Genomic DNA, 12,790 nt, shown 5'->3' on the forward strand with positions numbered 1-12,790 from the left:
TGGCGGTCTCATTCCGAGCCACAGCAGGCGTCGTCGCCGGCGCTGAGGGCAACAGCGAACACCTCGGAGATGCACTCGGCCTACGGTAACGATCATTGATGACATTGATCGACGTTTAGCCCCGGTATCTTGATTTGTCCGGACGCCTCAGCTGCGACTCAGCTCCCGCTCTCGCTCTCGCCCAGGACGTACTGTACTGCCAGTCGCGCACGGCGACGAGTTACGCAACGATGCGCTGTCATGATATTCCTCCAATCTGAACGCTATCTACATTAATCATCATGGCATTCGTACGGCATCTTGATATCGTGGTGCTCGCCGCGTAAGGATGCGAAGCCTGAGAACATGATCTACAGGACCGTACACAATGGCAGCAGACTTCGTCAGAGGGCGATCCTACCGTTTCTAGTCCGTATTGCACACGTTCGTGCTGGCTTACTCATCCGCCATTGTTGTCCACTGCTTCGCGGCTTTCCGCGTTTGGCCGTTGTGCGTCGAGGCTCAGCATTCGCGGCCCGGCGACGTATCCCTAGCGACGCCGCTCACGCCGTCCTCAAAGGGCACCCACAGCTTCGTAGGCTGCTGCGGAAGGAGCTGCAAATACGAGCCCCAGGCAGGATCATCCGCAGGGAGGCCAAAGTTCAAGAAACTATCGTCGCTCGACGGTGTCTCCATGCCGAGGTCGATGTCGGCTTCGATCTTCGCGGCGACTGCATAGCTCTCATTAATCGCAGCTGCCAACAGACCATCTGCGCACTCACTGTTATTATTGCCCCTCGTCGAGGCCAGCCAAGGCAGCGCGCTAAGCTCCATACCCGCAAAGCCGTTGGCGTCCCACTGGCACCCCTGATACGCAATCAACGATCCAGGGTCATACGCATATTGGCGCGGCGGGTGCATCAGCACGGGGCCAGAGGTGCTCGCGCCAGAAGCATCTCGCCCACGAGACGCATCTGTCAAATTAATATTTCAGCCCACGCATTCAGTTACACAGGCCTGGATGGGCAGTCCACTCACCTGCAGGACGTTCGTCGCCGAGAAGAGAGGGCACAGGACCGGGAAACAGCGACGACGGCCCAGCCCAGAGTGCCTGCCACTCCGCATCGGGCACACAGAGGGCAGGGGCATGCGGGCTTGCTGGGGGCTGTGCCTTCTTGCGAGGCTTCCGGGGCCGTTTCGGCTTCGGTTTGCGACCGACATGAACGTCGGCAGAACCACCATCTCCCGGAGCAGCGTCGGTATCGTGTTTGTTCTTGTCACCAGCCGCCTTCTTGTCGACTGCGACCTTGCCTCTCTTCTTGCGCACGGCCGGCTTGGCTTTCGGAGCTGCGACCTCAGTATCGGCAGCTGTCTCGCCAGGCGCATCTGCCGACCATGACAATGTCGAACTTGGATTGCTAGGCGACAAATTGGGCAGCATACCATGAGCCGCTTTCCGTTCGCGCTGAGAGCTTGAACGATCGGGGGCTGCCTTGCCCTTCCGCCTGACTGCGATCCCTCTCAGAGGCTCTGAACTTGGGACATCAGCATATCGAGCCACAGACGATACCAAACTCTCACCATCCTCAGAGCTATATGTCACACGCAAAGTTTGGCCAACTGCTGCGGCAGATAACGGTGCAAGCACAGGCGCCGGGGGCACCACAACGTTTCCAGTCTTCTCCTCCACTGGTGCACTGACAACGGTATCTGGCGCGGCGGCAAGCTTCTCCTTCTCTTCGATAATAGGCTGAGCCGGGTTTTCAACGGTATCGTCCTGCATCTTCTCGCCGTGTACGGCCTGTTTACTGCCACTGCCGCCCGCACACGTGGTGTCCGACCCAGGGCGAATTGGCCTGGGCGGACGCCGCGGCTCCGGTGAGTTAGGGCGCGAAGCCGGGGCACCAGTCGGACGATGCGGCGGCGGGAGCTCCTGCGGTCTAGCATTGGGAGAGTCAGCTGTTGTGACAGCAGGAACGGAGACGGTTCTCCGCCGGACGTCTTGATGCCGCGAAGAGTTGCTCGAGGCGATGGCAGGAGGTGGTTGGGGATGGCGCGCGGAGGGTCTCGATAAGCTGACACCACCAGCAGCGTCAGCGCGTTTTGCTGGACCGGTCCACGAAACAGGACGGAGCGGGAAGAGTCGAGCCAGCGTCGGCAGGGAGGGCGTACTCTGCAAACAGTCGGCCTCGGTGAGAACGCACCGCGAAGAGACCGACGACGCTACGACAGTTGGGAGAGACAGACGTGCTCGTACCCTGCTTTCGTTTGGAAAATCGTGCGAATGACGTTGATGGCATTGTGGAGCCGTGGCTTCGTCGTTTGTTGGCCTACGGTTTTCTTCATTCAATGGCGCGGAAACGGTTTTGTCGTTACAGTTAGCACGATGAGTATTGTGCACAGCACTATTGAAGAGGATATCGTTCACTAGTGGACCGCGCACCAGAAGCTCTTGGCAGTCTGCATGCTCAACGTCGACATCAGGCAGGGGTGCATGGTCATTTTCTGAATTCTCGTCGGGCTTCCGAGCTATTTGATGATCATTGTAAGCCAGAGAAGTGCAAGCAGAGGTGACACGTCCGTACCAATATCTGCGTCTGCAGAATGGGTGCCTTCTGAACCATTCTCAATGGGGGTTTTCACAGGCGTGGTCCGACCAACGTCAAGGTGGACATCACTGCAATCAGTAGACTTGAACGACGCTGGAGGCGTATCAGAGCGCATGAGAGAGACAGTAGATGCAAATCCAGAGGTAAGAGCGGAAGCCGAATCACTAGACACAGTCCCAGTATGCACGGGCCCAGGGTTTGAAGCGGTGTTCTGAAGTTCGCCAGCGGGCTGTGGTTCCAGCGTAAAAACAACCTTAGCGCAGCGAGTAGGAGGCGCAAGGTGCAGATTGCTGCCGGAGACCGCCGATTCAATAACCGCAGGCGGTTCGGGGAAGGTTCCGTTCACCACCGCCGGAGCAGCGCAGTCCTCACCGGGGACGGGGGCACGCTTGGAAGAAAAAAGGGGAGGAATGTCTACAGGCTCCGTTTTGACAAGTTTGCGTTTGAAGCGCGGAGGAAGGACAGGACTCGACGACCGGATAGGGCGAGCAGACACAGCGGTGACCGGGCCGGAAGGAGCAGAGCTAGATGAAGTGCAAGGGACGTTTGAGATGACAACCGGGTCAGAAAGGCCAGTGGGATGCTCTACGAAGCGGGCAGCATGCGAGATATTTTTAGAGGACGGTCCAGAGGCCAAACTGGCAGAAGAAAACGGAGGTGGAGTATATGCGCCTTGTGTGGTGGTCCGAGGGCCCAAGGAGGTACAGTCGGAGGCAAACTTCTGCATAAGCTCGAGAGAGCTTGAGAACGTACAAGCATCGAGATCTAGCTTAGGTTTAGTGTTGGTGAGCGGCAGGCCTTCGCCTCCTGAGGACAAGGGGGTTAAGGGTTCTTCTTCCACGTCAGAGGAAGGAAAACAGTGTTCCAAGGGCGGCGTAGACGGGCGCATACAGCGAGCAGCTCTGGTAGCTCTGCGCACAACGGTGGCGATAGGCGGCGTCGGCTGGGTGTATGCGGATCTGCCTCGCGGAAAACAGCCGATACAGCCTGGAACCGGAGCAGAGTCGTGCGCACGAGTGTGCCTGATGACTTGAGACTTGCCAGGGGATTTCAACGATTTATCTTTGCGAGTAGATGCCGCCTTCGGGGGGAAGCAGACGAGACAGTCGGGGTGTGGCCGCGCGTCGTGTGCACGCGTATGACGCGTCAATCGCGGTGCGTCCGGACTCGGCTCAGCGGGTTCCGCCTTGATCTTCTTGGCAGGGCGCACAGGCGGCCCAATGGTGGGCGACGGCGCGCGTTCGCGTTTTACGCGCACGCTCTTGGTCGACGCCGACGGCTCTGGGGCCACCGTGCGCTGGTGCTTGCGGGTCGCATCAGCGGGGAGGTCGTACGTCTCCTTGCCAATCTTCTCGCCTTCCCTCTTTATGGCCTTCCATCGCCGCCTGAAAAACCAGAGGCGCACGGCCTCAGGGTCGATGTTCCGGACCTCTGCCCACGCACGTCGCGACTCGAGCGTCGGGACGCGTTTGTCGCGCTGCCATGCCGCCTCGAGCTCGGCACTGAGAGCATCCGGAAGTACATGCCTGTTGGATGGCATGTTGGCTGAGGGAGAGGATGATGGGTAGAGGAAGAAGACGTCGGGAGTTGCCTTTCTCAGATTTGAGGACGCGATGAGCAGACGCGCAACGCGGATCAGGACAGCGCCGTCGGCCGATTTAATTCCTGGCCTGGTAGAGCTTGCCGCCCCAGCTCGTACCGCGGTCGAGCTCCTCATCGATAACACATAGCGGGAATATAAAAACTGTAGACACAGATGTAGCCGTGCGTCGGGCACAGGTGGAAGTATATATATATTGCGCACATGGAAAGCGATACAAGGATCCGGATCGCCCGCTACAGGTATACAGCCTCTAGAGGATGATGATGTGCGCTGTGAGTCAACCACGAAGCCGTCGATGTCTGGGGTGATCCCATGTAAGAGGGCGCACAATTTTGAAACGGACCTGAAGGGGCGAGGTCTAGAGCAGGGATCCTTCCGACTAAACAATCTAGCATGGGTGGGAAAACGGTCTGTAAGGTTTGACAAGCACCACTCGCGGGCACGAACATTCTGGGAGAAGGCGCTCTCGCCAGTACTTTGACGACCGCAGTGCCAGAGTACGGGCCTTCGCAGTTGCTGCGCATGACGATGAGGTCGCTCCCGGTGGTGAGCTCGAAGACGTACTAGGGTCTGAGTGGGAGGATGACGAAGGTCACGACAAAGCTCCAAGGAAGTCACCATCGGACAACACTAAAACATGAGGGTTGCTAGTACGTGAATTCGCGAATCTCCTAGGCTCCAGTCCTGATTGCAGTACTGTAGCCTAGCTCCTGAGATTGTGGGAGATGGTGGATGATGGTGGGTCGCTGCCGTCTTGCCGCTGCGCTTGGAAGTAGAGTAGTGGTGCTGGTCTTCCTAGCAATCACTGAAGAGCGTCTTTCAGTGATGCCGCCGTCATATAAGGTAGCGTGCGAAGGGTGTGGCCGCGAGTCCGTTAGCCCGAACACGACTTTCGGGGACCACTCCGGCTGCTATTCCTGTAAGCACCCTGCATCTCTCCAGCATGTTGATTGTGGACCTGACAGATGGGAGCACCGAACCGGAGAGATGCACAGCACGACGCACGTTTTGCGAATCGAGTGGGGAGACCCGAAGCGAACGGTCATCGAGCAGGATATTCCAGGTAGCTAGCGGTGAGGGTTCTTTAATAAGGTGGAAGAGGCGTTATCGAGCGCTCTCGGTACGAACCACCCCCAAAACGGGCCGCCCGCTTCGCTACGGGGGCGTCGGTCGTGGCGGGATGCGAACGCGGCCTGTGATTGGATGATTAGGTCGGAGAAGCCAGACCCGAGCGGGCCGCGGACCCTCGCCCTTGACGTCAAGGGCCGGCTGAGGTTGTTGGCGCGGGCGTTCCGTAGCCTCTCCTCTCCACCCTCGACCTTCTCAGAGCCTCTAGACGTCGGCGAAAACTTCCTTCGCGCAACCGCCAGTGCTCTGCCGAGGATGATGGACCGGCGCGGTGCGGCGAAAATGGATCGCTCCAGTGGCGACATACTACAGGTGCCTTCTCTTTTGTTCTGTTTGCTCGTGCTCAGCGAACACATAACACGCCAGTTTTACTCGCAGACAAAGCCTCCGCTCTCTCTCGAACACGTCTATCTTTCTCCTACTGGCTGTCCTGCGGGCGGACCATAGACTTCCCGGACGATATTTGATTGCGCTTGCTACGTTGATCACCGTGCAACGGTCTCGACACAAGTTTGGGACGTCTTTTGTCCGGCGTTCAGGTGCGCATCCAATTCCCGTTGGCAGCCTTCGACGACGTGCTAACCGGCAACTACGGCTCGGAACGTTTGTCGGCTGCTTTAGAACAGCTCTATCGTACCTATCACGACAACCGCAAGGTGCCGTGAGCCGGCAGTATATTTTCTTGACGCGACCAGGCAAGTTTTTTTTTTCCTTCCACCATACCACTCAACATGGACACTGAGGCGGGCCCATCCAGCTCTGCAGTCATCCAGACTCCACCAACACGCATGGACACCCCTACTCACCCGCTCATGGACGACCGACCGCCTGGAGGCACTCGCAGGTCAGGCATCAAGACACCACGTAAGGTGCAGTGGCAAGACTACGATGAGCCGTCAGAGTCGACCAAGAGAGCGTTGGATGAGCACGGTCTTGATGTACGTCTTTTTCGCTGCGTAATCTCTGTGTGTAAAGCCCACAGTACTTTGATAGCTTGCACCGCTGGAAGAACTCAAAGACGCGCTCGAAAGGCATTCATTATCTCCTTCTCACTTCCCTCCTCCTCACTTCCCTCCCCGAACACCATCGACTGACGACTCGGCGAGCCCGGACTCGCCCGTGACCCTCAACAGCAAGAGACATACCGTGCCCGGCGAGACGTACATCGGCGCGAACGAAACCGCAGGTCTGCCCGGCACCGACATCGAGGCGTACTCGCGCCAGCGAGCAAGTCAAGTCGTGCGGGCGCACAGCCGTGGTTTTCTGAGCCGTTTTGCACCGCGCTCGCGCTCTCAGTCGCCGAGCAGCGCGGTGCGCCACCGCCGCCGACGCACATATCAATCGTCAGATGTCGACACCGACGCCGAGACCGACATCGAGCACCACGCCGAGTCCGTCGCGGCAACACCCCACCCACGGCCTGGCACAAGCATCTTGTCGACGCTCCTCTCGCTGTACGACCATAATGCCACCGGACCGTCGAGGCTGCACCACGCCAGCTCGTTTGATGATTCGCGGGCCAGTTCTATGTACGAGACTACGACCAACGAGACGGACTACAGCAATCGTGTGAGTCCGGAGCCGACGCCTGTCTCCCAGAAGCGGCGCCGTCCATGGGACGTCTTCAAACGCGAACGGCCCGAGCACACGCACAAGAGCCCTGGCGTCTTCGGTGCGCTTGTGGCGAGCACTAACAACCTGTCTGGCGCGGCAGCGCCTGTGTCAAGCACGATTGCCCCGTCGATGCAGCGCCCGGGGTACCACTTGTCGAGGTGCGTGACGTGCCGCTTGTGCAACGTACGGAAGACTGACGCCACGCAAGATACTCCACAGACGAAACCGACACGTTGCGCGGCACGCCCGTCCCTCCGGAAGACGACACGCACCTGCACCGGCCGCCTAGCGCGTATTTCGACTCGGACCGGCTTACGGCGTCGTCGGCCACGCTGGAGGGCGGCTCGGGCACTGCCGAAACGACGCCCACCGAGGGCACGCCACCGTCGCTCAACAAGGGCGGGCGCCGGCAAAAGTGGACGCACGTCCTCAAGGACCTGCCGAAGACGAGCTTCAGCCGCGCGGCGACGCCGACCGCGAGCACGCCGGGGACCCCGCTCAAGGAGACGGACGAGTGGTTCACGAAGCGGGACTGGGAGCGGCTGCAGGAGAAGAAGGAGCGGAAGCGGCGGCGCAAGAAGGCCGAGATCTACGTGCGCGTTTTCGATCTCCAACCTCTGATCGCGACTAGAAACTTACGAAAAGAGTTTTGCAGATCACACGCCATGTGGCGGAGATCATCCAGCGGCAGGAGTTTGTGTGCAAGCTCGCGCGCGCGATGATGATGTTCGGCGGGCCGAGCCACCGGCTGCAGGCACAGATCCGGGCGACGGCGCGCGTGCTCGAGATCGAGCTCTCGTGCATGTACCTGCCGGACATGATGCTCATTTCGTTCGACGACCCGACCACGGGGACGAGCAACATCAAGCTCATCCGCCAGGGCGGCGCGTTCGACATCTCGAAGCTCCAGGCGGCATACAAGCTGTATTGGAAGGTGCGTTTTGGCCCCCGAGCCGTCTGAATGGCAGCTGATAGGTTGGCAGGTCATCCATGACGACACCTCGGTCAAGGACGCGTCGGTCGAGCTCGACGAGCTGATGCGCAAGCCCCCGCTGTACAACAAGTGGCAGCTCATCTTCTTCGGCGGAATGTGCTCCGCTTCCATCTGCAGCGTTAGCTTCAGCGGGTCCTTCCTCGACTGTCTCATTTCCTTCCCGCTGGGCTGCTTGCTCATCGTGATCCAGCTCTTTGCCGCGCGGCACGAGCTGTACTCAAACGTCTTCGAGTGCGTTCATCCATCCGCAGCGTGCCCAGCCGTTGTCACTGAACATTTCTGCCAACAGGATCACCGTCGCGACACTCTTCAGCTTCGTCGCCGCCGCGCTCGCGTCGACGTCGTACTTCTGCTACTCGGCCGTCGCGGCGTCGTCGATCGTGCTCATCCTGCCGGGGTACATCATCCTCTGCGGCAGCCTCGAGCTCTCGTCGCACAACATCGTCTCGGGCGCCGTGCGCGTCTGCTTCTCGGTCATCTACTCGCTCTTCCTCGGCTTCGGGCTCGCGATCGGCTCGTCGGCGTTCACGAAGATCACCAGGCACGACCTGCCCGGCCAGGACGACGTCTCGTGCTCGCTCAGCCACCGTTCCGACGGGCCGTGGTGGCAGCGGACGCCGTCGGTCGAGTGGGGTACGTTCTTTTGCCTTGTTTCTAGCGCGCCCGGTTGCACAGGGCTGATTGAGGTGTCGGCAGCTTTCCTTACTGTGCCTTTGTACTCGCTCTGGCTGAGCTTGCGCTTCTACGCGTCGTGTCGCAGGAAAGAATTGGTGAGTACATGCACTCGTTAGCGTGAATCGCATGTGCTGACAGCCCTATCAGCCGCTTCTTGTAGCAATCTCGTCGCTTGGGTGGGTGTGCAACCACTTCACGGGCCTCAAGTTCCCTGGTCAGAGTGACATCTCGGCTGCCGTCGGTGCCTTTGCTGTCGGTCTCGTCTCCAACCTCTACGGGCGTTTCTTCAACGGAAACGCCTTCGTCATCATGGCGAGTAGCGACACTTTCTGTTAGCTGGCAATGAGTCTGACCTGTGCGGACTTTCAGATCACTGGTATTCTCTTCCAACTTCCTTCTGGTGTCGCCAACGGCGGCCTCTTCACGTTCGTTTCCAAACAAGACTCGGGCCAGTCTTCGGCCGACTCGTACCTTTCTGGCTTCCAGACCGCGCTGCAGCTAGTCTCCGTCTCGATCGGCCTCACAGTCGGCCTTGGTATTTCCCTCGTCTGCGTCTTCCCGATCCAGTCACGCAGGCGTGCGGCTGGTATCTTTAGTTTGTAGTCACGTCGCTCTTACACCTTTACTCCCACATTCTTTGCTTCACATAGAGACCATATTGTGGTCATCATTAGAGGTTCTTGCGCACATCTTTCACCCATCTACTTGCAACCACATAGACGTATCATGCTCATTCTCTTTTCTCTGTAGCAATAGGCTTTATCAGGATGGTTACATTCTTTTCACCTAGAGTTTGCGCATCTGTCTCCGAGCTGTGTAATAAATACTACCACGTTACTTCGGACTCCTTCACCCCCGCCTCATGTCTTATAATACACTTTCGACAGACATCGAGTTGGCCATGCTTCTCCCCGATGCGACGCAACGGCCGCTTAGGTCTGCCGCTTCCTGAAGCTGACCGCCGCAGCGGAGTTTGCCAGGCGCGTATGCCGCACCCACCGTCCGGGCGGAATGACGCCTTCCACCTCTGGTCGGACGTCATAGTTGACTACGACGTGCGCCATCATGAGCTTGAGCTCATTCACCGCGAAGAAGCGTCCGGGGCTGTCCGTGTTCGTCAGCACGCAGCCACCACGACTGAGGCAAAGGCGGGAAGATGCGCACCACGCGTGTTGGCCGTGCCCGAAGGAGATGTACTCGGCGCTGGTGTTCACCATCTGGTGCTTGATGCCTGCGTCCGCGTCCGCGCCGCGCAGGCGCTCGAAACGCCACGGGTCGAAGGTGTCCGCGTCCGCGTAAACCTCGTCGTCGTGGTGCATCGGCCGCGAGGCCGCCATCACGAACGTGCCCGCGGGGACGCGCGTGCCATCCGAGAAGGTGTAGTCCTGCATCGCAAGGCGTGACATCGTCACTAGGTGGCCCCGGTTAGCGTGTGAATTATGTGCAGGAGACAGAGCGCGTACGTGCACCGAGGCCGTGCACCCGTTGGCACTCCTTCATGAAGCTGTCGAGCTTCCGCATGCGCTGCACCGCGCCCTTCGTCCAGCCGTCTTCGCGCACAATTTCCTCGATTTCTTCGCGCAGGGGCGCGATGCATTCGGGGTGGGCGGCGAGTATATGCAGCGCGTTTGTGAAGGTCTGGAGTTCACTAGGAAGTGAGAAGTCCATGATACTGTAGTGAAAGATGTAAAGCGCACCATAGACGAGGTGTGAATGGCGGCAAAGTTGACAATCAGGATACGCAGGACGAGGCCGTCGACTGTGCGTCCGTCTTCATTGGCCTCCTCAATAAGCCACTGGATCATGTCGCTCTACCGTATATGGTCAGCTATGATGTTTGAATAGCGCTGAACACACGTACCGGTTTGTCCGGCCAGTCGTCGCCATGCTGCTTGTATTGCCTCAGCCGCTCCTCAATGACCCCGCCGATTTTTGCCTTTGCCTTTTCGAGGCTTTTCGGGACGGGGGAGATCAGGCGACCTACCAAGCTGAACAGGTGTGATGCACACTCGGCGGGTCATTTCACGGACATTAAGCAAGAGAACTCACGGTCTGAGGAAAATCGGAGTTAAGTGCAAGGCAAGGCCCGTCTTTACAACGTCCGTGGCAAATTGGATGCCGATTGCGCAAAACTCTGGGTCTCTACCTGCGACGAATCCTTCAGTTATCCACCATTTCAGTCTCATTGGTGGAGGCACTCACAATACGGCAACCCGACGAAGACCCTGTTGCTCACCCTGCTGACGACCCGCATGGTGGCCTTCAGCACCGGCACCTTCGCCCATCCCTCTGTGGGTGGCACAACGTCGGCGAACGACTGCACAATCTCGTCGTGAATATCGGCGAAGAACGGGGTGAGGTGGCGCGTGAGCTGCGTGCGAATGACGGGGACGTGATACCCGTTTGACGTAGCCTCGCGGCCAAGTGTGTGGTCGGCTTGCAGCGACTGCGGGGTCCGTCAGTGGCACTCAGCGGTGACAAAGGGTCGGGACATACGTAGCGAATACCCTCTTTGAAGGAGAGCTGCTCCTCTGGCGCCTTGCGCAGTTCCTGGATCAGCGCGGGGCTAGTGACGACGACGATCCAGTGGGTAAGATCTGCGATGCGGAATACGCGGCCTTTGTACTATGTACGGCTGCTCAGGCGAATGCCTCGCTCGGGAGATGGGAACATATGCGTACCTTCCGGTAGCCTTCGTCGACAACCTCGAATCCATGGCGGACGTATCTGTACGCCGCAAACCAAGAGCTGATGGGCCCTGTGGGCCCTGGGCTAGGGATGTGCTAGCAATGCTGTTGTCAGTGTTCGTTGCGCCATTCACTGAGACATTCGGGATCACACCTGCAGCTTATCTTGCCGAAGATAATAAATGACCAGCCCGAACGAGATAAGCCCAGTAATGATTGAAATGGAGTTCATGGAGTTCATGGCATGCAGCGGCGATGAGTTAGCCAAGTCCACCCGTATTGCCAGTGGATCATATAAAGAGAAAGAGAGGCTGGGCGGGCTTCAGAAACATGTTCACAGTGCATGTGAAACTACAATCCGTGATTTGCTCTTGCCGAGTGTTCGTTCATGAGTCGGGTTACAGCTGTTCCTCTCGCGCTCGCCGGGCCCCGGGATCTAGATCTGGGCACTCCCTCCGCACTGGTGGCGCGGCCTTTTCTTGTGGCTGGCCTTGGCACAGGGTGGTAAGCGCAGTTTTTTTTTCGAGAAAACTCAGACACAAGCGGCTAAACAAGGCCCAGTTATTCCTCGATTCTACACCGATGCAAACTGAGGAAAAACTGGTGCAAAACCAGCCAAAAGGGTCTAAAACCTAGTAAAACTGGCGGAAAACCGAGTTTTGCCTTCGGTTTTTTTCAGGTGAAAACCGGAGAAAGTTAGGGCCTTGTTCAATCAGTTTTTGGCCAATTTACGCCGGAAAAAAGCGCGCTTCTGGAGGCTGTCCGGGCCTACACCCGCGCATCCTGTGCTCTTGTGGCAGCTCTACAGTACTGTCCGGGCGCCGTGCGTGTCTCTGGCCGGTCACAGCATCTTCTTTCTCACCCCATCACTCCTTCTCTATAGACTTATATTGGCCACACACTGCGCTGGCTCGCTCTGACCGGCTCAACAGTGGTTCTCGGCTAAAGGCGCATCACATGCCCTCTCCCTCTTTGGCGCGCAAGAGTCCGCCGCGGCCTCCGTATCGTTGATTTGTCCGTACAGCCTCGCTTTATGCCATAGTCACGGGTCACAAATTGACAACATTGCTTCATGTGCTCTGCCGTAGCTCACTGCCTACCTAAGGCAATTGACAATTTACGATTTAAATGTACACAGCCCTCATCGGGAAAACAACTTGGCTCCACAGTGCGACAGAGTGCGACAGGAGCATTTTGGAGCACTATAGAGCCAAGTCCTGTTTCCTAATGCTAGAAACACCTGCATTACACTGCATTACTTTGCAGTGAGTGACAGAACGTGAAAAAGTGCGCTTACAGCTCGTGACGGCAAGCATTGTCTTTATAAAATATTTGTACACACTAGATATCCGGACAAAAATCACGGACTGCACACGCAAAGCCCAATGGCGCATCAGGCGCCACGAAGCCACCGCTTCCTTCCGTTTGAGGTAGCACGTCGGGTCAATCATGCTTCGCCTACTGTACTCGAGATACATAGCCGCTTACTACTTCAGCGGTG

General features: G+C 58.1%; 3 protein-coding genes across 3 annotated transcripts; 1 reads left to right on the forward strand and 2 right to left on the reverse strand.

Moving 5' to 3' along the window:
* Positions 1-501: 501 nt before the first annotated feature.
* Positions 502-4,715, reverse strand: PHACADRAFT_32029 (uncharacterized protein; the record flags this gene model as incomplete). The annotated part of the gene is made up of 5 exons (XM_007399919.1): positions 502-953; positions 1,018-2,508; positions 2,565-4,332; positions 4,393-4,490; positions 4,535-4,715. 5 exons carry the CDS (start codon positions 4,713-4,715, stop codon positions 502-504), a joined length of 3,990 nt encoding a protein of 1,329 aa, XP_007399981.1.
* A 2,235-nt stretch (positions 4,716-6,950) lies between these two features.
* PHACADRAFT_128612 (uncharacterized protein) lies at positions 6,951-9,723 on the forward strand. The gene is made up of 8 exons (XM_007400084.1): positions 6,951-7,091; positions 7,142-7,526; positions 7,589-7,867; positions 7,917-8,158; positions 8,217-8,560; positions 8,624-8,697; positions 8,750-8,914; positions 8,972-9,723. Exons 1-8 carry the CDS (start codon positions 7,063-7,065, stop codon positions 9,203-9,205), a joined length of 1,752 nt encoding a protein of 583 aa, XP_007400146.1. The 5' UTR covers positions 6,951-7,062; the 3' UTR covers positions 9,206-9,723.
* Positions 9,724-10,634: 911 nt separating this feature from the next.
* On the reverse strand, positions 10,635-11,614 carry PHACADRAFT_187601 (uncharacterized protein). The gene is made up of 5 exons (XM_007400085.1): positions 11,444-11,614; positions 11,284-11,385; positions 11,099-11,227; positions 10,805-11,048; positions 10,635-10,748 (listed from the first exon to the last, which is right to left on the reverse strand). The coding sequence occupies exons 1-5, from the start codon at positions 11,528-11,530 to the stop codon at positions 10,648-10,650; spliced, it is 663 nt and encodes a 220-aa protein (XP_007400147.1). The 5' UTR covers positions 11,531-11,614; the 3' UTR covers positions 10,635-10,647.
* Between the last annotated feature and the right edge of the window lie 1,176 nt (positions 11,615-12,790).

Source organism: Phanerochaete carnosa (genome assembly GCF_000300595.1).
Source record: "Phanerochaete carnosa HHB-10118-sp unplaced genomic scaffold PHACAscaffold_10, whole genome shotgun sequence".
In the NCBI taxonomy this organism is placed as follows: domain Eukaryota; kingdom Fungi; phylum Basidiomycota; class Agaricomycetes; order Polyporales; family Phanerochaetaceae; genus Phanerochaete; species Phanerochaete carnosa.